The 24,849-nt window shown below is 45.9% G+C and overlaps 1 protein-coding gene and 1 long non-coding RNA gene across 2 annotated transcripts in view; one reads left to right on the forward strand and one right to left on the reverse strand.

Annotated features, from left to right (window-relative positions):
- LOC141728447 (uncharacterized) overlaps positions 1–17,026 on the reverse strand; it is a 192,298-nt gene extending 175,272 nt beyond the window's left edge. Inside the window, exon 1 of the long non-coding RNA XR_012579349.1 lies at positions 16,791–17,026. This is a non-coding gene — a long non-coding RNA (uncharacterized LOC141728447). The remainder of the gene's footprint in view (positions 1–16,790) is intronic.
- JAG1 (jagged canonical Notch ligand 1) overlaps positions 16,177–24,849 on the forward strand; it is a 36,149-nt gene continuing 27,476 nt past the window's right edge. The window contains exons 1-2 of the mRNA XM_005486834.2: positions 16,177–16,782; positions 17,599–17,904. Coding sequence (XP_005486891.1) covers positions 16,708–16,782; positions 17,599–17,904 — 381 coding nt within the window. The 5' untranslated portion in view covers positions 16,177–16,707. The remainder of the gene's footprint in view (positions 16,783–17,598; positions 17,905–24,849) is intronic.

The raw sequence follows: 24,849 nt of genomic DNA on the forward strand, positions 1-24,849 counted from the left end.
TTGTGACAGCTTCCAAATCCAAGCCTGGCTTTTTAACAGCAGCACTGCTGGTTTGGAAACACGAAGCAGTATAGACACTTCCCTGTGCAGAGTAATGATTAAAATCAGCAGTGCTGTAGGCTCTCTTGAAACTTGCTGAAGATTTATTCTTTAAACAAGAGAATGATTTATTTCAACAATTATCTTCAGGCAGATTAAATGATGTGCTTTCAGGGCTCTTATGCACCACAAAATTAGGAACTCTGGGTGCCAGCCATGGAAGCCCCGTGAGTCTCTGGGACTCAGCACGGACGGAGACTCATCCCGACCCAGGAGAAAGAGCTGTCTCTTTCCCATGGCCACAAAATGCCATCCCTGACCTTCTGCTTGGCTCCACCATTTGCACAAATCCTTTGGCTTCCCCCTACTTGACCTCCTGCAAGTTGCAATGGACATATAAGGCACATGGCTCCCCAGGACCACACCAGGCATGCTCTGGGTCGGTGTCACGACGGAAGAGTTAGACTGAAAGCACTGACTGATTACAAGCCAGATGCCCCACAGCAATACAGCATTTCCTACAAGTATGTTTAAAAATGCTCTAAAAGACCAAAGGTTTTTAATAAAGCAGTAGCTTCCAAGAAGTGGGAAGTCTCCACCAGGACCGTTGAGTGCATTTTTTTTTTAAGAATAAAATCTAAGAAAGCTCTTCCTGCAAAGAAGCTTTTTCCTCTTACAACAGAGGACCCTGGCTTCAGCTGGCAGTCTGAGAGAAAACTTATCATCACGTAAAGCCATTTTTTGGCTTTGATGAACCAGGCTGAAAGTTGAGAGGGAGGGAAGGTGTTTAGGAATACTTGCTGATAAATAAGCTTTTCCACCCCAAGAGCCTCAAATCCAAACTCAAAACAAGGAGTCCTTGCATCAAAGTTTTGGAAGAATGATTTGCAGCTTCCCCCATCTCTGGAACCCAGATCTCTGCTTCATACCAGAAGAACCCTCAAATGTTGATTCTCCTTTCCCTTCCCACTCCATTATTTCTGTGTCCCTTGATTTCAGCTTTTGGTCCCTTTACGGTTTTGCAGCTTTGACTCAGTAAACAAAGGCCAGTTGTTCTGCGTGTACTGGCCTTGTTCCTGTTCTTTCACCACAGACGAAGATCCCCTGACATGAGCCATTCACACGGCTCAGTGCTCAGTGTCAGCAGCAAGACACGCTGAAATATGGAGAGTGAAAGCCTTCCTGAAACACGTACTCCAGAATTAAAGATACCCAAACGTACAGGAAACTTTTACATTGTAATGTGATCATCCTGCAGAAGACCACAGGCCTGAACCAACAGATTTTCAGTACCACCATGCTATGACTCATTGTGAATTCACCTCCAGCAGCAGTATGAAAGATCGTACTCAGGCTGAAAAGTCACGCTCAGTGCTGCAGCTCTTCTGTCATTTCAATACCTTTATTTTTCACTCAGACATAATTATTAAGTAGTAGAAGCATAAAACACCTACCTGACTCAGCCAAGTCATCACTTTCTTTGCAACAGAATTCACTATAGTTGTTCTTTCAAAGTCTAAAATCTAAAAAATAAGAGTCATAAGATAAGTTTTGTAAAGTCTTGCCTAGACAGTTGTTTATAATATGTGGACATTTAGTATACATTTTATTACTCTCCTAGGAGAGTAATGTCCATATATAAGTTCCTTGTCTGAAATCCTGAATCCACAGGAAAGGGACAAGGGCAGGAACAAGATGAGTCCAGAGATTGGCAAGGGATGTGCCCAGGAAGCTTAAAGAAATGTCTGGGAAAAAAAAGGCTGAGAACACCGGAATCATGATTATTAAAGAAAATTATGTGAGAGTTACACAACAGATCAAGCATACAGAGAGCTGTGTCCTTTCAGCTTTCTCTCCTAACAAAAGACAAAGGTTCTGTCAATGGAGCAGAAAGATTATGTTTTTAAGTGATTTAAGAAAAGTCTCGATATGAATAAATAATCCGTGGAACTCTCCGCCAGAAAAACAACCGGGAAACCACAAATGCTGCACTTCACAACGAATTAGTGTTACTTATGACAAGGTACAACCACAGGGTTATCAAGTCCTGTGATTCTCATCCAAATGAATAACAAAAGCCTTGGCATCCTTTTTTAATTTAGGAAAATAATTAATTGCATTCTAATTTCTTTTTCCTTATACTGACCAATACCAACAAATGTTATCACATTGGATATCTTATCTGGTAGGGCACTGTTTCTGTTTCCCTATTGCTTTCCTCCTTATGTCACTGATTTCTCTACAGAATGGTGATATTAACAGCATTTTCCTTGTTTAAAAACTGTTCCTTTCAAGCTAAGAGTTATCAGAAATCTCTCAAAAGCAGGACTTGAATTGTGAAAATGCTGCTTCTACAAAATTTTTTTATGATTATAGCTTTTTGTTGCCAAAACACCAATGACTATTTTGAGTGCGAATATGACTCTTGTGCTAACATATGTAAGCATAAGAGACACTGTGAAGGAACCACACTGTAATAAAAGCAATAGCTATATTAACACTTATGTAAAAGCAGCTGTTCCTAATTCTTAGAGATTCTTTATGCACTTCTGAGTCTCTGGAAGTTTGGGGGAAATTGTTTACTTACTTTATAAAAATCTTGAATTAAAGACTAATCAATATTAATTGTGGTGAAAGTTATCAAATATTTAATCATGTGTTTTAGAAAGCTGGGTCCTGATGAAAAGTGTGCAAAATAAAGACCCCACAGGTCCATTTGGATCAGTTTTCAAGCTATGTTTATCAACAATGTTTGAGTCACCAGAATGAAAGACCAGCCTTGAAAGCCTTGCACACAGCAAGGTATTTCAGCAAAAGAACCTCAGACAATTGATGTCTTCAGTTTCATGTTGAAGTGTATATTTCATTTCCTGCCTGGATTGTTTTTGTGTAAGGTCCAGGCTAAGTGCTTACTCCTAAGCAGGTTTTCTTACTCACTTTGATTTACTTTATCTCTCTATGCCACATTTCTGCCTCACCCGCTAAAATTCAGTGTTATGGACTAAGTATTATCTCCTGACTAATGTAGTTGATTTCTGATCCCAGTTATCAGTGCAAAACACAACCATCATAATTGTACTGGAAGCTGTTTGTTTGCTGTCCTTAAAAAAATTCTAAGGGGACTTCCCATATATCTGAGGCCAGCTAAACACTGGGACGTACAAAACCTCTTGGACTCAGTGAGAGATTTCCTAGGAACTTTGAAATACTCTGTATAAAATTACTCAGAAACTGTCCAGTCTGCTTTTGAGCTGGTCTACCCCATTCCTTTCATCAAGTCTCTTCAACTTTCTCCCACCCATGAACTTCCTCTCAAAACTGGGCAAGGCCAGCATTTCCTCCTCTGGTGACCAGGATCAGTTATGAAATGGATGCAGAGTTCTGACCACATTTCAGATCTGCTGCCCTTTCATCTACCAAGAATGAGGTGGGTCACACATGGGAATTTATTCCGTATTTGGAAGGCATCTCCTTGGGAATAAATCTGGCAAAGCTAACTTGGGCTTGGGCTTAATCCTCTTTCAACAAAACATCCCACACTTTTTGTTACCTGAAGTCACAAACATGAAGACCCCATTTGAGTAGAAAAACAGATGTCACAGAATGGACATACTCTTTTTGGAATGCCAGCTCCATTTTGCAAAGTCAGGTCTGACAGCTTTGCATTTTGTCACTTGATGTGGATAGGTTTAAACAACCTAAAACAAACGTACATACAAACTTCTGGGCAGCAACAAATCTTCCCAGTCCCTTGCCATCAGTGGCTGCAGAGCGCTCTCAGCAGCACAGGCACTCTTTCTCAGGGAAACATCATGCTTAGAATCACAGCACAGCAAACTGTCAAGTCTTATTTCCCTTCTTAATGGGTTAGCAAATGGGCTGGTGGTTTTTCACAAGCATCTGACTTGTGAATTGATAGCGTTTACCTTGGCTATTATTTTTAAGGAAGCCTACTCTGGCCACAGTACAAACATCCCTTTTGCTGCAGGCTGTCCCTTTGTCTGGCACTCCTAGGCTTGGAGCCTATTGACTGGGCCAGTGCTCACGCAGCGAGGAGCTTCCCTGGATACAGAGCTCAAACTTTCACTGGTCTCCATCCAGGCTAAAAGTGGCCACTTGAAAAAAAAGTTCAAAGAACGGGCAAACAATTCCAGAGGTCTGGAGAAATAAAACATTGCTAGAGGAAATCTCTGGTGCAAACAAGCCTCAATAGGTACAGTGGGAAATCATTGTTTTCCACCCAGCCCTGAGCTATCCCAGTGAGAGTCAAGAGAAGAGCAGCATTCCTCCAGCCCCCGGCCCTCTCCACAAGGAGCAGGCATCGTCTGTGCACCACCCAGGGGAAGATGGGAGGGTGAAATGTGGCTCCAGTGATGTGCAGTGGGGCCTGCCCTTCCTGATGAAAGGCTGCTCCGCAAAGCAGAGAGAAAAGGGGCTGTCTATCTAAAAAAAAAGGGAATCAAATCTTTCCAACTACCAGGCAGTGTAAATCCAGCTTATGGCCTGTCCTTGAATCTATAGAGCCCTGGGAACCCATCCTACCCCACCAATATGGACCAGGGTGCTTTCAAAATGTGTGTGGCTGCCGAGGAAAGAGAGGGGATGAGAGGAAGAGACATTCTCTGTGCAAAGAAATGAGGCTGATGAAGAAATGCTGCCTTTCCACTTTCTGCCCTAAATGAAATAAATGACCTCCCCGCACAAGGAAAGAGCTGCTCTCTACCAAGGGAGAGGCAGGTGCCACCCTTGCAGCTTCCTCAGCTGGAGAGGCACGTGGAAGAGCTGCCAACACTAAAGGGAAACGGAGACGTCCGCAGGATCCACAGGAGGGAGCACAGCTATCCCCCAAACCCCAGCTCCTCTTGGCTGTTGGACAAAACACCCTTCTCCCTTCTGCAAGGTCCTTCCTCTTGTGTGGAGAATTCTGTGGAACAAAACCCTGAGGAGTTCAGCAATTACACGCCCATCACTTCATGAAGATGCATCCAAGAAAGGACTGGTCGAGTCACTCAGCTGAAGAATGACTTCATTGCAACAACTGCCACATCCCTATCAATTCTGTTTTTAAAATTGGTTATTGCAGCAACACAGTCACTTACACATAAGTGAAACAAGGAGTTTAAAACTATTTAGCAAGATTATTTTTTCTATTAAAAACAGCTCTGAGGTAGATTTGTAGTCTCATACATAAAATCCTAAACAAATGCATTCCAATGTAAACAGCTAATAGTAGGTACATTCAGAATTGTTCTGTTCTGCAAGTATGAAAGCTAAACTACCTAAATATTCCAAGTTTATTGACCCAATTATGTGCTTTAAGAGAATAGTGAGTGAGCAGTGAAACAAACATGTTTTGCCACAGACTTTGGCAGAGGGAGGCTCAGGGAAAACTCAAGAAAGAAGGAAAGTAAGAGATAAGACAGGGTGGTGAAAGGCAAAAGTTGGTATCAGTGAGATCTGCTGCTGAGTATGCCCCTTATTTGTTACTTTGCAAATACAATGGAGATGCAAAAACAGGCTGGAAAATTCCTCTGAGGAGAAAAACCTATACCCCTATATACCTCTCTCCAGTATCTTCTTTAGCAATCTTGCCTTTGGTTTCAGTGTAACATGAACAGACCTATCTACTTACAAAAGCTTCCCTCTTCCCACCAGCCCTGTTTGTTATTTTATGTGTTTCTGCATCATTTGCAGAGTTTGCTTTGATCTACATTCCTCCTGGATGTGCAGTTTCCTTTTCGGCTACCAAAAGGAAAACTGTTTGGTTTGAGAATTTTGAAGCTTATTTTGAAGCTTATTTTGAAGCTTCGCTGGCCCCAAATACACATTTTTAATCCAAATGAACACAACTCAGTGCTTTCAGCTCTTCAGCCCTGGCTGCCTTCCTTTCAGGAAAAATCTCTTTGAACAATAAGTGACCACTTCATACTCTAATAAAATGTCCAAACTGTAGTCCCAGCTGGCATAAATGAGGGCATTCTGTTTGCTACAGCTGGGTTTGAATATTGACACTCATACATAATTTGATCCTTGAATTGCTTTCCTTCTAGCATCATCCTGAAATGTTCAGTGTTTTGTGTCACAACTGACACCCACTAACACATACCACGCTGCTCTAAAACATTTTCAGAGCAGGTAATTAGGAATTCTCCCAACATTTCTTTATTACAGGCTCAATCTGTCTTCCACCAATGGCAAAGTTCCTGCAGCCCCCAAGGGCTGACTGGACTTTGGTGCAATTGCAGGACGGCTGTAAATCCTTCTGCATGGAATATGTGGTATTGAATGTAAAGTTTGTGCCATTTTAATCCTTCCTCCTTCTCTAGCAAGCATCACAATGCGACTGCACTAGGAATAGTCCACAGACAAAACACAGTTCACAAATAACAGGTAAACAATCTTCAATGAGAAGAGAGGCCAGGACACATCCTTGGATTGACTCTTTGACTGGGAAACAGGATACATTCTTCAAGGACCTTGCAGGGATGGTCCCAGAAGACAATTAGAGATTAGATCTTCTCTTCTTTGGGGTTAGGCCACAGGAGTTAACTTGGGAAACAATTCACATAAACAAAGTGCTAGCAAGAGGAAGGGCACTGTCAGATTCTGCCTCTGCGTCTTTGCTAGACACGGGCCTTCATGTCAAACTCCACATCAAGAACTTGTTTCAAATGGTAACACAGCATTAATTGACATCACCAGTACTAGAAAGGAGCAACCCCCTAAGATTCTGGAGATTAATTAACTATTTTGGGAAGATTCTTAATGAGATAGCCTAGAATTAGAGTATCCTGATCCACTGACTAGAAGTAAGTAAGTAAAATGTGCTTAGTATCAATCAGGGGATACTGAGCTCCTTCCAGAAGAGCAAGTGCAGGACCTAGGAGCAAAATTCATGCTCTTCTCATCTGCAGCCTGGTCTGTTATAGCCAGCCAAAGGCAGAGTTGCCCTCTATGAATAATTTTTCTTTTAAGAAAAAAAATGGGGAGGGAAATTCATACTCCAGTGCCTGTGTGCACGTAAGCAGTGGGGGAAAGTGTTCCTACTTTGCAAGAAGAAAAAGATTCCTCATAAAAACACAGCCATGCTCATTTTAACAGAGTAAATACTAAGAAAACTGTTACCAGGGATAAGTAACTGAAATATCTGAGAATAACTTCTCTTTTTCATGCAGATATATAAATAAAAGGAGAAAAATGCACACACATGGAGCAATGTGTATGTCCACCATCATATGAATTATGAATATCAATCATATGAATTACATTAATTATGAAGTCTCAATAAAAAGTCTACAAAAATTATGAGGAAGCTTTGCTGGAAGAGGAGACATATATGGGACTTGTAAACTGCTCTGTGTTCAATCTAAAATTAAGCAAATGGAAGCTGTTTCCTTCTAGGTGTATGTGGATGAGGCTATTGCTGTTTCTAAAGTGGTTTTCTGTACACCCTCTCTTGAAACACATTTCTCTGCAACTCTAAGATATGACTTTAATAATAAAGATACATTAAACACAGTGATGGTGTTCCACGTAGTTCTTTCCCCATCTAGGAAAGTGAGAGGATTAAAATATCACAGAAGGAAATTATTACTTGCACCCAAAAAGCAATGCCAACGGACAATCCAGGAAAACACATGGCTTCTTTTCTTTTTAAATTAAAAGTGCCTGGAAGCACACCTAAATGGTAAATGTCAGATAAATAAGCTAAGGGCAGGAAAGCCCCTGCATCCCAGCTGGCAGTGCACTACAAAAGCAGCACATCAGGGTTACCCCAAAGCCGAGCCCCAGAGCAGAGCAGAGCCTGCCCCAGCTGTGCCGCCTGCCATCTTCTGCATTGTCAGGACCTCAGCTTGCATCATTAAGACTTGAAACCGATCCACTTCAGTGATTAGGCTGATCCAAGGACACGGACAGAAGAGCAGGATTTAATGGGCAGGCAGGCAGGAAAAGTCTTTTAACACTTTAGAAAACATTGACTTGGTGGAAGGAATTGGCTAGCTCAAGGGATTAGTAATGAGATACTGAGCCCCTGAGCTCGAGGTCACCACACTGAATCTGGTCCAGGTCAGTAGAAATCAAAAGCTGCTGCTGCTCAGTGGCCTTCGGGAATCAGCTGGTGGTCCCACCCCAGCCACCTCTGGCAAAATACCTGTACCAACACTAATGATAACAGTTGGCAGCACTTACAGGAACGGTTGAGGGCTGGCACAGCACAGGAAAAGTCTGAGCAGAGAAAGATGTCCCTGCAAGCACACTAGCCTGTGACTCAAGAAAAATGAGAAAACGAGATCCCTCATCTTCTACAGATTTCCAGTGTGACTTGGGGCATGAAATTGAGGATCCTGTTCCAGAAAAATCTATTTCCTCACTGCAATGGTCTTCACAAGGCATTTAATGCCTAAACATCTCTGAAGCTCAGACCCCCACCTTTAAAAGAAGCACTTTAAAGTGCTTCTGCAGGAAGATCCTGAGTAATGGGGGGATACAGAAGCTAAACAAGAAACCAAGACAGGGGAGCAAACCCTTTCCAAGTAAAATCAGCTCCCCTACCTCCAAAGCAAGGCATTTGCTGCATATGCACCCGTTCACAAAACTCTGTGCTTCAAGAAGGAAAAAAACCAAATTTCCCTTACAGCAAAGAGTACCCCCAGAAAACCCCAAATTTCCACTGCTGCCCAGCAGAGCCACATCAAAGAATCCAGCTGCTCCCAGCTTTTATCCCACCTAGGATGAAATTCTAATGTGTTGTGCAGGAGGTCAAATAGATTATCATAACAGCCCCCTGGCCTTAAAAACTATGAAGTTGGAGAGTGAATCACAAGACATCAGTCACCATTGAAGGCAGGATGGTAGGCGGCAGAGCTCAGAGATAGGGTGTGATATGGCAGAGTAAATCCAATGTTCTTAGGCCCTGTGAAGCTGGGAAAGTGACATTTTGCCTTCTTTGTTGCCGCTTTGGGACACGGCGAGATGCAGGTTATTATAATAATAAGCCCAGTCCGCTGTCAATGCAGGCTAAGAACTCTTACGGGAGTGAGTGCGTGAAGGATTGAGAAACACTAGTTATTTTCAAACTGGATTAAGTCTTTCAAAAGCTAATAGGTTTCCAATGAGCTGTGGTGTTGCTGCTGCAGCTGCTCTAATTTGAGAATAAAAGAATGCAGGCTTTGTGCCTAGGGACCTGTTATTGATCCAAGCAAGAAGGATGGGAAGGAAGGGGGTAGAGGAGGGTTATCCTCCTTTCAGCTGGGGCAGGGGCGTTCCTTTCAAAGTCACATTATCTGCTAGTAACAACAAAACCTAACCCCATGACATGCTGCTCTATACAGGATTGCACTTGTTGAGAACTGAAAGCATCAGAGGAAAAAAACCTCCACTGGCAACCTCGGGCAGCAAACTGCATTGAGGGCCCACGAGACTCAACAGATGGGTCTCGAGACTCCCTCATTAGGAAACGTGCTGTCCCCGTGCATCTGCTGCCCCGCTCCGTGCCACGCACTCATTAGCATTGCGGGCCCACAGATTCCTTAGCACGTGCTTCCAATAAATATTGGAGAGAAAGGAGGGGACGGAAGGCACTGCTCGGAGATGAGGGGTCACCCACCAGGCTGGGAAACCCTTCCACACACACGCTGCCCTGCAGCCCCGCAGCAGGGAGGACAATAAAAGGCAGCCAACCACAAATGGGCAGTTAAAGGGACAGGTGTGGAATTGCTGCTATTCAAGTTGGGGCAGATCCTCATTCGTTCCTCTCTGCCACAGTAAATAAAAATCATCATTATATATAGGAAAAATCCCCACAATTCAGGGCAACACACAGATTGTGGACCTACAAGAGTCTGTGGCCCCTTTCAGACAGAAAGTTGGAGCACACTTCAAAGAAGTTAATTGGTTTTAAGGGTCCAATTCTACAGCCAGCCTCTTTTTCTTTCACCAAGCTGTCCTGCTGCTACAGTGCCACAAATAAGGGATGACCTTCACCCCACCTGGCGTGGTCCAGCCTCAGGGTTGAGATCAGGAGCAACTGAAGAGAAAAACCATCTCCCCTATGCTTGAAGACCTTGTGAGACAAAACAGCTGTCAGGGAGGCAGGAATGGAAAACCTTCCAGGTATTGTGGCAAAGACAAACCTTTACCCAGACAGGCAGGGTGACTGGGAGCTGTACTTGCTCAGACTCCCAAGAATAAGTCCCTTTCTTTGCCACCTCTCCCTGACACCCCTAGACTGTTCTTATTCCAGTCCTTCTCTATTTTCCGCTATCCTGCTGGAAGCTGCAGGCATTTTGACCACAGCTAAATCCAGAGTGGGACTGGAAGAGTCTCAAGTGATAAAATGTGTTGATACAAATCTTGTCCAAAATACAGAGTTTTCAACACCAAAATTCCCAAATCAGTGCAGACATTGATTGTTCCAAATGCTGCTGGCTCTAACACCCAGTCCTGTCAGATCTCTCACGGCATGACCAGTGACAGAAAAGTCCTCAATTCACATCTGCAGGTAGTAGCACTGTTGTGCCATGCAGAATGGCCAGGAGGCTTTTTTCATTCTTGTGTAAAGGATCAACACAGAGAAAAACATTTTTTCTCCCCTTTAGGGCTTTGTCTTTATCTGTACTACCAAGGACACCAGCCACCTGCTGTGGCCTGTGCTTTATCTAAAAACATTTAGCTGATGCAAAAAGGTTCCTTCCACCAGGGAGGCAGCAGTGCCAAGGGACCAGGTAAAAACAGGCCACTGTGCACATCCCCAGCTCCCTGAATAAAGGGTTTCTCCTGCAGATCAGCAGCACCACTCCCATGCACTCAACTTTGTGACCCAACCCACTGGCAACTCCAGCAAGTTACTTAAACACATCCCTTACCTAAAGCTTTTCGTTTCTTGATTTAGGCACATCTCTATTTTGGGCTAAAATTGGATTCTAGAAATCTTAACATCTTTAAAAGTTCCTTCAGGCCAAATGAAGCAACTCCCTTTATATCCCCCACACAGGAATCAGTAAAGTCAAGGCCCAGAATATTAGATCAGCCAGGAAATGATGGCAGGCAAAGGCAAGAAGTCATTTACTGTACACGCAAATTTAAATCTGCTAATCACAGCTCTCTTCTCTTCAGACATTTCCTTAGCTAAATGACACCCCCGTGTACTTCAGTCTTGCACCTGCAGGCTAATCTGTGATTGAGAACATATTGAACACATACTTTCACGTGCAATTAACAATGAAAACAATCTGCATGAGAAGAGAAGTTCGGGCATTTTGATGCTGTCATAACAAGAAAATGAAACTTGGTCTGAGCACTTCCTCAACAAAATTGGCTCAAAGAAGCACCTTTGCAGAAAGCTGTGAGGAAAACACTACTAGAAACTTGGAGCTCTTTAAAAGCATCCCATTGTTCACTGGAGATGGGGCTCAGCCCAGGCTTCAGCGCAGCCTCTTTGACAAGAATAGCCGAGTTGCTGCTTATCAAATGAAAGTGTGATCTTGTCTGTGACAGATGTGCCAGCACTGCTCAGTGTCACAGTCTTTGCACCTACTGCGAGCTACTCCACCTTGATAAGCTGTACCCCTACCCTGATCTAAAACCGTAGTCTCAGCTCTTCCCTGCTTTTAGAAAGTGGGGATTTGAGATCACATCACTGCTGCACAGGAATCCCACCCCTGGGGAGGATAAGTGAAGGACAAAGCAGTTGGATCCACAGGTTAATGTGGAGGCATCTGATCCTTGAAGGGTTAACAGAGAAACAGCCACAGAGCAGGTTTTATGTGCATATAAATAAAGGAAACTGAAGGAAAAACAGCAATATTCTCTGGAATGGAGTAAGGTCTCAATTTTAAGCTGTGACAGAAAGCAATAATGTTATGGATTCACTTAATTACAGCTGGATAAAACATAAAGGCTCTATAACAGATGTATTTTTTGGTACAACAGCTTTAACTCTTTCAGGGACTTTACTGGTTCTCACTGCAGTAATTTCTGAGTACCCCAGAATATTTTTTTTTTTTTTTAATTAAATTGTTCTCGGAGTATCCTCTGAAATAGATTTCGTGCCTCACTTTCATTCTGGGGAATGAAACACTTCTAACATACAGAAAAAACTAAGGTGGGAATTCCACACTGACAAAATGCACATGCACAATTAACACAGCGCAGCTTCTAAATTTTAGTTGTCTTAAGCAGCACTCCAGGCAAAGGGGAAAGTGAGGTCTTGTGGCAGCAAACTGGATTTGGGGCTCTGGTTACCAGAGCATCTCCTTCTCCAAAATCTTTTGTCACATTTGGAAAGCTTGTCTGAAGACACAGCTTTAAGAAATTGCCTGACTGGGGAGAACTGAATCTTTCATGGAAGTGGGAATGCACTCTTCAGCTCTGGGTAGACTGTGCTCTTTCTCTAACCTCTGCCACTTGCTCAACTTTCTCATCAGTGGTAGTTCTCTCCCCTGCTCCATTTGTGAAATAGTCTAACACCGGGTGTGGCTTCCCCACAAAATGCTTCCTAATTAGTTTCTAAGCATTAAATGATTATGGAAGCGCAATTCCCATTCCACTCAGGTGATGAAAAGCTTTACAGGAGTTCAGTCTCACTTTGTAATTAGAGAAATTAGCTTTCTAAGTTTAGATCACTCAACTGTGCAGATGGGTTCATCTGCTGGAATGTGTTGCTCCGAAATGCGTGTCAGCCGAGCGGCACGGCGCGGTCCCTATCTCTGCTCCGCGACACTCACCCAAGTGGGCAGGTCACTGCTACCACGGCCAGAGGAAAATCAAGTGTTGTGGGTGTATTATAGGAAAGGCCTTATCTAAAAGCTCACTCATCCGTGATTGACTGTGCCGATACATCCCTCTCCTTGCAACAGGGAAGCTTAACTCCTAGATAAAGGATTAGCCGAGTGGATGAAATTTCACTCTTCCACTCAGCTTGTCCAAGCTTACATCTAACACTGCAGCAAATTTATTTTATTGGCTAATTTCAAGGAGCAAAACTACTTTTATAAAAATCTGAAGGAACAAAGGGCTCCTTTAGCCTCTTCATTTGCTGTGAAAAGAGGTCATTGAGCTTTATGAATTCTTTATGACCACAGATTCCACATGTCAACAGATTCTTTTCTGGTAGTCCTTTAACTAGTTTATTGAAGGCTGATGCAGTGTCAGTGCCCTATGATTATGCAACTGTCTTGATCTGCATTACAGTAGTGAACAAAAGTTTAGTCACCGGCTCAAAAATGAGATGTATCTGGTCCCTGAACGAAGAACTTTTCCAGGGGCGCCAGCCATTCCAAGCTTACCTTCAGGTATCACAAATCTAAGGAAATCCTGTGGGATTGTTCACAGCCATGGCTCCATGAGTCACTGAGCTTTAAAAGGAAATTACAACTTTCCTCACACAAAGAATTGACTTCACGACACCTGACCCTCGTAAGCCAGACACTCCCTCTAAAGGCTGTGATCCTGCTCCCACCGAAGTCCTGGGCAATCTCCCAGTGGCCTCAATGAACAGCTCTGTATTAGGGAGCTGATCCAGGCCCAAAGCCTGAATTGAAGCACTGCCTGTAACGCTGGGCTTTGGCACACTCCATGTCTGTAAGGGCTTCTGATGTGGATGTGATCTAATTATGTCGGAATAGGAAGATTAGCAGGAAGTAACTTTACGCAATGTAAAAAGCCAGTGCCAGATGCTGAAAAGTTCTTCAGCAGCCACAGAGGAAGGCACGTCGGCTCCACACCTCGTGAGACGTGCAGGCAGAGCCTTGCAGCAGGGATTGGATGTGCACCGGTCCCGGGCTGCTCCAAGCAACTGCAGTGCAGGGCCTGTGCACACGCAGCTGTTTGCACGTTGCTGTGGCCCTACTGAAGGGAGCATCCTGAAAAGATGCTCGGGCTGCAGGCACCTGTGCAGTGGCTGCAGGCTGTGCTGTGCAGTGCTCAAGGGGGCCACTGGGTCTCTGGGCTCCTGACAGTCTGGAGGAAAAAAAAACCAAGAGGTGGGACTCCATGGGGAAAATTCTAGATTAAATAAGTTTAGGGGGGTTTTACTGCTGACTTCCATGAGGTCAACATTTCTTTCAGGGCTGCAAGTGAGAAGGTTTGCAATGCGCTTCTGCACATGACTCATGCTCTGCCTTGCTTTACCTATCACTAATACTCTCCATCTCAAGACACTGGGAGACTTAATTCATTAATGCTTGCAAAGCATTTTAAGTTGTTGGACAAGTAATTCTGTTTGAGGGCAGCGACACTGCTGAGTCACAAGCACTGTGGGAAAGAGACCTCTGGATTTCCTAAGCACTGGAGTCAAACAGGTGGAGTAACCTTTTACAGAAAGGCCAACTCCAGACCTGCCCTAAAGGTATGGAGCATACCAGCTGCAGCAGGGTGTTTAAAGGCCCAGAGGAGCAGATGTGTGGCACTTGGGAATGAATAACATTTAACCAGGCTGTGGAATCTAACCAACACGCACTGGGAAAAAAGAAGAGAGGCACTGGTATCACCAAACTGCAGCCATGTTGCAGATTAAACACCATGATGGTTTACCAGCCTTTGAAAAGTTAATGAATCCAGTGAGGTACAACCAACACTGCTGGAACCTGGGGGCTGAGCAAGGCTGGAAGGAGTATCCGGCACCTGCACACCTCACAGGCATGCCAAAATCACCAGAGTGTGATCCAAGCCGTGAACTCACTGATGGGAACAGGATCTGCAGGAGTCAGGTGAAATCTGAGCACAGTTCTAAGGTGAGGGGCACAAATACCATCAGCTTTCCAGCCTGGGGCACCCTATAACGGGACAGACCTCACCACAGCCAACAACAGGCCCTTGCTTTTGCCATAGGAAATGAAAACAAAGGATATAAAATTAGGTCAGAAATCTTGTTTTCCTCTGTACCACTGACTCTGGTGTATAAAACAGACATTCACACATCTACTGTGTTAGATCAGGGTGAAATAGATCGGGACATAAGAATAGCTGTTCTGGGTCAGACCGAACGTCATGTAGGCCAAGTTCCTGTCGCCAGTGCCTCAGGAAGAAAGGGACAGTGATGCAGTGAGTTCCCAGCACAGTCACCCAACTTCTAGACCCGCAGCCCAGGGACTTCCCAAACCAGAGACAAAGTTAGGGGTGGGGTTTTTTTGGGTTTTCTTTTTTTGTTCAATGCCCTTTGATGTGTGCCTCTTCCTCTGGGAACCAGTCTGAACTCTTTTTGCTACTGTGCAAACTTTTGGGCTTCTCAGTAACCTGTGTCAGGGAGTCCCTTAAGTAAATTACCTGGCTGTGTGGCTCTGGACCTTGCTCCTCAAAGGATGTGTGGCAAAACAACACCAGCACCCACCTGAAAACTGGAATGAGCCTCTGCAGCGCGGGCACAGGGTCCCTGATGGTCTCGGCACTCTGCCAGCACTGTGCTACCGGCACTGATCAGCTGAGGGATCTTTCCTCCCACTTGGAGCGCGGGAGGCCCTCGGCGCCGCGACCTCGTGTCGAGGCGGGCACGAGTCGCACGGTGGCGACTGCCACCTCCGCTTCCCTCAGGACAGCGGCCGGCCGGGGCTACCTGAGAGTCGCGGGCCGGCCGCGCTTCCCGTCCCCTCAGGGCGCGCCTGGCAGCTCCGGCAGCGCCCGCGGCCCGCCCCGCCTCAGCTGCCGAGGGCCGGGAAGGGCGGGCGGCCGCCGCCGGCCAGTGCCAGGGCAAAGATTTCACACCGCAAAAAGTGTCCCCCAAAATGCTTCGTGCTTTGTTTTTCCTTCCACCGGCACCGAAGAGGCGATGAGGAACGGGCTGCGGCTCCCGGGCGGGCAGGACCCGCGCGTCCCCTCAGCGAGCGGCGGGGCGGGAAAAGCCCTCAGCCGCGAGCGCCGCTGAGGGATCGCCGGGGCCGCCGCAGCGCGGCTCCCCCTGCTCCAGGTCGCGCTGGAAGCACCTGCGGAGCGGCGCTTCCGGAGGGACAGACCCTCGGGGCGGCCGGGGCGCGCCACCTCCCTCGGGCGGGGGAGCCGGCGAGCCTCAGCTCCCTCCATGCCCGCCGCCTCCTCCCGCCGGTACCTGCCGGCCCGTGCCATTCCCCTCCTCCGCGCCCTCCTCCTGCTGCCCCCTCATGCATATGGATAGGCGCATGCGCCTGCCGCCCTGGGCTAGATGAAGCGGAGCGGCGGCGGCGCTCCCAGACGGGCGGGCGGCTGCGGGGCGGTGCGTGTGCTGCATGTGCGTGTGTGTCTGAATGTGAATGTGAGTGAGTGAGTGAGTGTGCGTGCGTGCGTGTGTCTCGGGGGGGCCAGGGGCTCCGCCGCAAGAAATAAAAGGAGTGGGATAATAATCGCCATAATAAAACAAAAAGAAAAAAAAAAGGAGAGAGAGAGAAAAGAAAGGGAAAGAAAAGAGGGGAGGCGAGAGAATAAGGCGGATAAAAGGAGGCCGGGCTGCTTTGCATTGAAGAGCGGGGTGCTATTGAACGCGCTTGAAAAGCGGCGTTGTCCGGCGCGGGTGCGCCGCGGTATATTAGAGCGGGGCGGCGGCAGCGGCGGCAGCAGCAGCGGCGCCTCCTCCTCCTCCACCAGCTCCTCCGCCTCCTTCTTCTCCTCCTCCCTCCTGGCCCTCCCCGTCCCGTCCCGACCCGGAGCGAGCGGCGGCGGCGGCGCTGCAGGCGGGCGGGCGGGCAGCGCGGCGGCGGCGGCATGCGTGCGCCCCGGCGGGCAGCCGCGGCGGCGTGCTCCATCCTCCTCACCCTGCTCCTGGCGCTGCGGGCCCAGGTACGTACCGGGCACGGCCTCCGCGGGGCCTGGGGACAGGGCTCCGAGAGATCCCGCAGGGCGCCTCTGCACGGCTCCTCCGGCCGGAGCGGAGCTGCTGCCCTCGCCTCTCTCTGGAGGTGGCAAACGCGGGAGTGCGCCTTGCAGCGAGGCTTAATTCCTGGGAACGAGAAACGCGATTACTGCAAACCGCTTTAATTTTCCCCCAAAAATCACTTTTTTCCCCTTTTATTTTTCTTTTTTTAAATACCTATTTTTCTTTAATCAACTTATTAGCAGCGCTGCTGGGGTGATTAATGAGCGGGGTCTGAGTCTCAGCTGGGCAGCTCCGGCCGTGCCCGGCTCAGCTGCACCCCGGAGGAGGCACAGGGGTGGCTGGGTGCCTTTGCAGGCACTGCAGTATAAACTACATCGTTTTGCTGGGTTTGCTCCTCGCGTATTGCACTCTTGGTTTAGTTTAGTTTTATTTCCTAACCGCTTGGAAGCCTTCCTCGCGCTGGTTTTTCGGAGCTGGCACTTAAGGTTGTTTTTTGGCATTAATGGCGTTATTTAGTTGGGCTGATTTATGAGCCCTTCTCATGGATGTCTGATACGGGAAAGCTTGGAGTGGTTAGCTTTATTTTTAACATTATGCATGTGCTTCTTGAAAGCACACTTAAAATTGGTTTTTCCTGTCTTCAGTGTTGTTGTACATTGTGTTTGGGGGAAAAAAAGTTAGGTAACTGTCTGTCTCTTGTTTCTTTTCTTTTCTTTTTTTTTTTTTTTTGTTTGTTTGTTTTGGTTTTTTTCCCCTCGGTTCTTTCTTGGGATTAACAGGTGACTTTAGCGTCGGGACAGTTCGAGTTGGAGATCTTATCCATGCAAAATGTGAATGGTGAACTGCAAAATGGAAATTGCTGCGATGGCACCCGAAACCCAGGAGATAAAAAATGCACCAGAGACGAGTGTGACACCTATTTTAAAGTTTGTCTGAAGGAGTATCAATCGCGGGTCACTGCTGGCGGTCCTTGCAGCTTCGGATCCAAATCCACTCCTGTCATCGGAGGAAATACCTTCAATTTAAAGTACAACCGGAATAATGAAAAGAACCGGATCGTTATCCCCTTCAGCTTCGCCTGGCCGGTGAGTTGCTTGAACTGCTCTGGCTCTGTTGGATGATGCTTGAGATGGTCCTTAGTGAGCTGAGCTCTAACTTCTTGTGCCAGGGGAAGAGGGATTTGGGAGGGAGCAGGCATCTTGGCAAGAGCGTCGGGAATCCGCAGCACAGAAATGAGTAAAATGTAGTGGTGTTTTTGTTTTTGTTCCCTGGGGCTCACAATGCACAGCCTGTTAAATTTGAAAGTCAGATATGCAGTGAGGGGGATCTAAATGGGTCAGGGAAGCAAACCCAGTATCTCTGCACTTTACAGCATGAATAAGTCTCTTGAGACTTAGAAGGTCAGAAGTTCATTTTTTTTCTTTATTTTTCTCTTAACCAGTGAAGTCTTGGGCTTAAGCCAGAAGAGCAGTGGGTTAGGGGCTGTAGAGGGATCCCGTGTGAAAAGTGTGTGTCATAGCTGGCCTCCTTCCCCGGAGCGTGTTTGGGGAGGCTTCCTGCTTCTCCCAGGGGGAAATCTCACTGCACTGCTCGCTGTGGATGGGAGCTGCTGTTGCTCTTCTGGGTGCAGTAGTTGCCAGCTTCCCTGGGAAGCTGGCTGTGTTTGGAGGTGCTCGTGGACTCCAGAGGCTGAAGACTGAGAAAAGCTTTAGCTTTTGGTGCACTTCACCCACTCCTCCCCAAAGCACACCTTTTCCTGCCTACCTGCCCCTTGTGGTCCAGAGATTGTGGCTTCTCTCTAGTTGTGTGCAAAACTCGGTGGCTCAAGGAGGTGGAGCTTTTTGCCAGGCACTTTTCCACCTTGTCCACTCTAGTAAATACTGGTCAGCCCCTCAGAGCAGAGATGGAGGATGGAGGACCCCTTCCTTCGTCGGTGATCCTGCTTTGTTGTTGGCTGTAAAAAGCACTGAGACATCGCTGTTGCTTGTTTCTTGTGGGGTGCTCAGGAGGGCTGAGGCTTTGAAGGCCAGCTGTGCAGAGGAGCCCTCAGCTCCCTGCAGAGAAAGCGAGGAGCATCTTTCCCAAAGGCCCATCGTGCAGGCCAGCCCCAGCGAGGCAGGCTCAGGGCCCGGGATGTGTGACATGGACAGTGCCTGGCCTCGGGTGGCACGAGGTGCGTGGCTTTTGTGCCTGGCAGCGCTGCGTGCACTGGGGGGCTCCTGTCTGGCTCTCGAGCGCTCCCAAATTTCTGCTCCTAAAACTTGTATTTTGAGATCACCTAGGAAACAAAACTGTTTCCCCCTGCCACACACACCCCTTCTCCAAAGGCGCTGAGCAGACAATTTCCTACCAACTGCCTTGGGGTATGTTGATGCTCAGCAGTTTTGTAAATCCAGTCATCCTAACCTAGATGCCTAAGGTCATTTTTGGGAGGGGAGGAGAGCGCTGAATGTGCATGCAGGGGAGGGGTGAATCTCATTTCCTATGCCACTATCGCTGCTGGCGAGGTGGAAGCGTGCCTGGACCCTCCGAAGCTTGGCCCTCCATGGTCGGATAAGGGCTGGTTGCTGGGAGGGCCTGGGCTGTTTCTGGGGGGAGGCAAGCCCGCCCCAAAGCATTCCTTGTGCAGACACCCATTTGTGGTCCCGCCGCCAAGGGCTGCAGGCAGCCGAGCGCTCTTGAGGCGTCCTGTGCTGCCTCCTACCTGCCTCTGCTCTCAGCCGGGACTGGGGAACAGCGAGGGCTCAGAGGCACAGGGCACAAATCAACTCTCCGTTTTTAAGGAGATAGGATTACAGAGTACAATAGCAGAGTTAACAAAAGTATTCTCTGTTGGAAGTACAAGTCTGTCCTTTATTTCTTTCCCTTTTCTTTCTCTTCTTTTTTTTTCCCCTAACATGAAATGAGATAAAACTGTTATCAAATATGCCATCAAAGGGATAAAGGGCTTTGTAAAAATCTGAGGTATTTGAAGCTCTGCCAATGGCTGCAGTGCTTGTGTTGCAGATTTTGACTTTTGTCAGAGAAGTCAGGTACATCAAGGATTTTTTTTTTAAACTAGCTCCCAGTAATCTGACTGTCTTGAATCTATAGGTATGCATATAAAAATGGTGTGAAAACTAAACACGTTCCTTCTAGCAGCCTCTCTCTTCATAGGGTTGGGAAGGGAAATCTGTGTGTAGAGGGTGGGTTTGGGGGTTGGGGACCCTGGGAGAAGTCTCTTAAGCTTGCCTGCATCTTAGTAAAAGAAATGCTTCTATTGTCCTGCTGAATCTCATTCAGCACTGGAATCCTGGAGCAGCAGCAGCAAAACTCCCGTGCAACCTTTGAAATGGGTAAAACTCAACAACTTGAGACGCTTGGTTCAGAAGCCTGGAATTTTGGAATAAGCTCTTGCATTTTCCCAGGCAGAAATGCACTTTTTGAGATGCTGATGATAGTCCCTGTGCAATTATCAAGCCTGCTTCCCAGCTTTAGCGTCCACAGGACACAGCTTTTATGCTAGCCATTGTGACTTCCAAATGGCATTTGAACAAAAGAATATCTAATGTGGCAAAGCTCTTATTTGTACTAAAATTGTGTACACAAATCATTTCAGGCATTTTCAAAGCTCTACGGATAAAGTAGTAAACTTAATTTAGTCAGCTCTAATCTGACGCTGAAATTTCAGAACTTAAAAAACTCTTTAGGTGGCTGAATACTGTTGACTTCAGTAAGAGCTTGAGATTAGCATTGCATTTACTCATGTGGCTGATCACGAGAGGGTATCTTTGAATACATTCAGCTGAAAATTATAGTAGAGGTAATAAGAGCCAGACCAAAATGTTAATCATACTGCACTTGAAAATTCATGTCCTTCTCTGGATTGTGTTCTACTCTGAGGGAGCCTTTTCTTGGATGTTCCAGCTTGAGTCAGTAGTAACATTCAGAAGTCTTGTTGCCTTGACTACTTAAAAAAAATTAAAAAGAAAAAGCCTCTTCCCATGTCAAGCTGCCCCCTTATGCCATTTGTGAAAAATAGTTGCATTGCATTAGAGGCCTTTATTCATCATGCAGGAGAGGAAGGGCAGAGAATGGGGTGCTTTAAAAGTATTGTTTTAGAGGGAGCTTGCAGTTGTAATGTAGATTCGAAGTGTCAGAGTCTTATTAATAACTTATGGGGTTTGCTCTTGTCAGTTTTGATACGTTCCCCTGTGAGTAATGGGTGTGGAGACGGTGGGCCATAAATTAATTTAAGTGATGGGAGGTTTGAGTAAGTTGCTAGGAAACAGGGCAGCAGCCCAGCATAAAGGAACTGGAGTGGATCAGAAAGCTGCCCCTGCAGTAGCTGGTAATTCTTCAGTGCATTGAAACAATAGTGATGATGATTAAAAAAACTAAAATGCACCAGGGCTTGCTTCTTACATTCATTTTGAGACTTCACTGACTTTCTTGACAGGCAAGCTTGGCTTTATGAAGCCGTATAAAAAGGTCCGGAACAAAAGCGTTTCCATGTTCCACTTGTCCAGGTGCTCTGTCTGAACAAGTCTGGTTCCAAGGCACACACATGCTCTTCTCTCACATGAATCAAACCTCTGGCCTTTCTTAAAGAAGCCCAAGTGTGATGGGTGCTGCACCTTGAGGGAGCTGAGCATCAATTAGCCAAGCAAAACTTAACACTACACTTTGCTTTTATATAAAGAAAGATCTTTTGGGGGTTTGGCGAGACTGAGTAAGAAGGTCAAACTTAGCAATTCCTTTGGTATGCATAGCTCCAATTTCAAACAGCTTGTTTATCCCAAAATTATGCTCCTTGTAATTATTTAATATTGGGGCCAATTGCACCAACACACCAGGAAACTACTGAGGTGGAAAAAAACCCTCCAGCATCTCAGTGAGTTTAGCATAAAATACAATTTAAAAGAGTTTTGAACATCTTATTTCAACTTTAAGATAAAAATAGTCAACCTTAAAAAAATAAAATAGCCCCTTTTTAATGTAAAATCTTAGTGATCCTGATTCCTGAAAATGTAAAATATGTTTTCTGGGTAGGCATTGCTTTCTGTGGCTACAGAGACATAGTAAAAGAGCTTTAGTGTTTTTTAAGCTTTGTGAACTTATTCCCTCTCTCGATACAAGGCGTCCAAAATACTAATCTGCAGCTGATATTTAAAATAACAGCCTTTTGAATCTGAGAAAAAATATCAGTACGCTCATCTGCTTTTTTTTTCTTTTAAGCCCAGTATGTCACAGTCATAAGACTAAAATTTGGCTTTTGATTTTGTTTCTTCTCTCCTTCCAGTTAACTTCTTGAAAACTTATAGAAGCAAATGCTAGATTATAGTTCAAGATTTTCTTGAACAAAAAGTCATCTTGGAGCATGGGCAGATCAGAAGAAATTTTTATAATAGCAAGATGCATATTAATTAAATCCATACTCTGTCATTTATTGTTGATTAATAATATAAGAATAAATCTTAGCACTCAAAGTGTAATGTTTTGCTTAGGATTACTATTCAAAACAGAGCTGGGAGTATTAAGTGACATCTGAAGCATAATTAGCATCACAGGGCTGTTTTTTTCCCAGGACTAGAGAGAAGTGATGCAGCCATTCAGAGGTTTTGGACTTCTTACATGTTTAAAGAGTTTTTTAATGTTCCAGCCAGTTCAGAGCTTCACCTTCATGGTAAAACCATTTGACTATATTAACATAATATGTCTAAAAATAAATCCTCATCTTGCCTGCTCCTAGAATTTTTGTTCTTGTTATAATAAAGGCCTGCTCCAGTTTAACTTCAGTGGCAGCTGGATTGGGCTTGACACTGAAGCTTATTCCTAAACTTTCTCAGGCTACACACATCCAGCGCTGTCAGCTTGTTTATGCAGCTGGAAGTCAGCATGGCTGAAAAGGAATTGCATAAAATCGATGCTTTATACTGAAAGTTGCAGTTCCCTCAAGGAAACACTGCTTCCCAGCGGGCTGGAGGCTGGAGTAGGAGTCAGCTGGCTCTAGAGCTGGGGAATTGGCTCTGAGCTGTTTGTTCCAGCTTCACTCCTAATGCAGTTGGGATGCCCTGCAAAGCAAAAGCCTTAAGCTACAGTTCTTAAAAGTACTTCTCTGTAGATAAGGAGAGGTATCTCTGTAGATAACACAAATGACAGGATTGGTTTTGAAAACTGAAGCTAAGCTTGCCTTAGAATTTCTCTAGAGGGACAGAAGTTTAATATGTTAATTGACTCAGTTCTAATAATTTAACTCATAACCCCTGTGTCTTAACACAAGGAAAGATGTCAAAACTAGTAGCTGTTGCATTTGTTTCTTGTTAGTCTGTGGAGCTCATGGTTCTGTGGTCACTATTCTGCAGCATAAATTACACTCATTATTCTTGTAGTGTTCAGAAGAAACTGCAAAAAGTGGATAGAAGTGGTTAAAGTGGTTTGTAAATAGTCAAACATCCAGAGTCCTTTACCAGCTCAACCCAGTTCTTAGGCACTTAGGTAAATAAGTAGAAAGGCTTCTTGTTCAGGCTTGCTCCATGTGAACCTGACTGTTTTGCTTGGCTGGCTACTAGGTATTCTGTCTATTAACCTTGCCACCCTTTTGTAACTGGTGCATTTAATTATCAGTGGGATGCTTTAAACAGGTAGGGGGACTGATAAGGGCAGGTAATCTGCTTGTTGGGGAAGGTTGAAAGCAACCATTGACATTTTGGCCTATCTGCTGCTCTTTGACAAGTGGGGCTCCGTGAGAAAATAACTCCGTAACTAGATAAGGTGCTGATTAAAATGCTGCTGTTGTATGAAGCACCCTGCTGGCTGAGATCACTTGAAATCATTAGCTAAAAAAGAGGGAGGGGGAAGGGGGAGAAAAGAAGCTACTATACTTTTTTTGTACCTTTTTTTTTCTTTTTTTTAAAGAAGGGGTGGAGGGAAGACCCCAAGTCTCCCCCCTGAGCCCAGTACATTGTCCCGTTAATGCATGCTAGTTTTATGATTGGAATACATTGTAGTCCGGCCACCCAGACAGAGGCATTGACTGCTAATATTAACCAAGAACAATAGTGTGGCCATACTGACTGCAGTGAGGATTACAGAACATAATGGGGCCTATCCAAAAATAATGCTAATACAGGACAAGCAACAGGAAGCAGCAGTAGACTCAGCATTGCTCGGCTCCCAGACAAACCATGGACTTACTTCACACAATGACAACTTCAGCACATTATGTATTCACAGGATACTCATTATTCCAGCAGGCTTGCCAGATCAGAGATCAGCCTGGTTTACTGGATGCTTAAGCGTATGCATAGTTTGGATAGCGGTACTTTTGTGTCCTCCATCCTTTGGCAGGAGGGTGGCCATGCACCAAGGTCTTGACTTGGGCTGCTGCCTTCCCTTGCCAAGGCAGGACGGGGGGGCAGGTCTCTCCTGGAGCTGCTGACATGGTTCGGTTGGTTTCCATGTCTCCTTTCTGTGGCACTGCAGGGTTTACTGGCACTTAGAGCAGCAAAGGAGCTGCTCAGGATGAAGCCTAAAGGAGCAGCGTGCTGTGTTTTGGTGTGGGCATATTCTGATGAGGCTCTTGGCTGGGCTCCCTGCTGGGGTTCAGCTGAGCTCTTGGCCATAGGCATTGAGGCATGAGAGAGATTGCCACGGCTTGGGCTGTGTTTGTATTCACTGGGTTGAGGGAGTATGAGCTTTGTAGGGTGTTGCCTTGTCCTTACGTAGGCTGTCCCAAAGAGGAGCTTCCTGATGATGTTCCATTTCACAAAAGGTTAAGAGGGTTAGGTGGCTTTGCTCCTTTTCTGGAGTACACTTGCATGTCCTCTGGGTGAGGAGCCAGTTGCCTTTAACTCCTTTGAAGGATGTTCAGTTGTCCAAGTGGACCATCTGTGGCACAGTGTGGTGATGTGTCTGCGCAGTGTCATCGTGCAGTGACAGTGCTGGTGCTGGTCAGAGGAAGCGGGTTTGTGGCTAGCTTTAACCCTGCTCAGACGTCCTCCTCCCTGGCCCCTGGGCACGCTGAAAGGTGCCTCAGTTTCCCTCGTGCA

This window comes from Zonotrichia albicollis, chromosome 3 (assembly GCF_047830755.1).
Source record: "Zonotrichia albicollis isolate bZonAlb1 chromosome 3, bZonAlb1.hap1, whole genome shotgun sequence".
Lineage (NCBI taxonomy): Eukaryota > Metazoa > Chordata > Aves > Passeriformes > Passerellidae > Zonotrichia > Zonotrichia albicollis.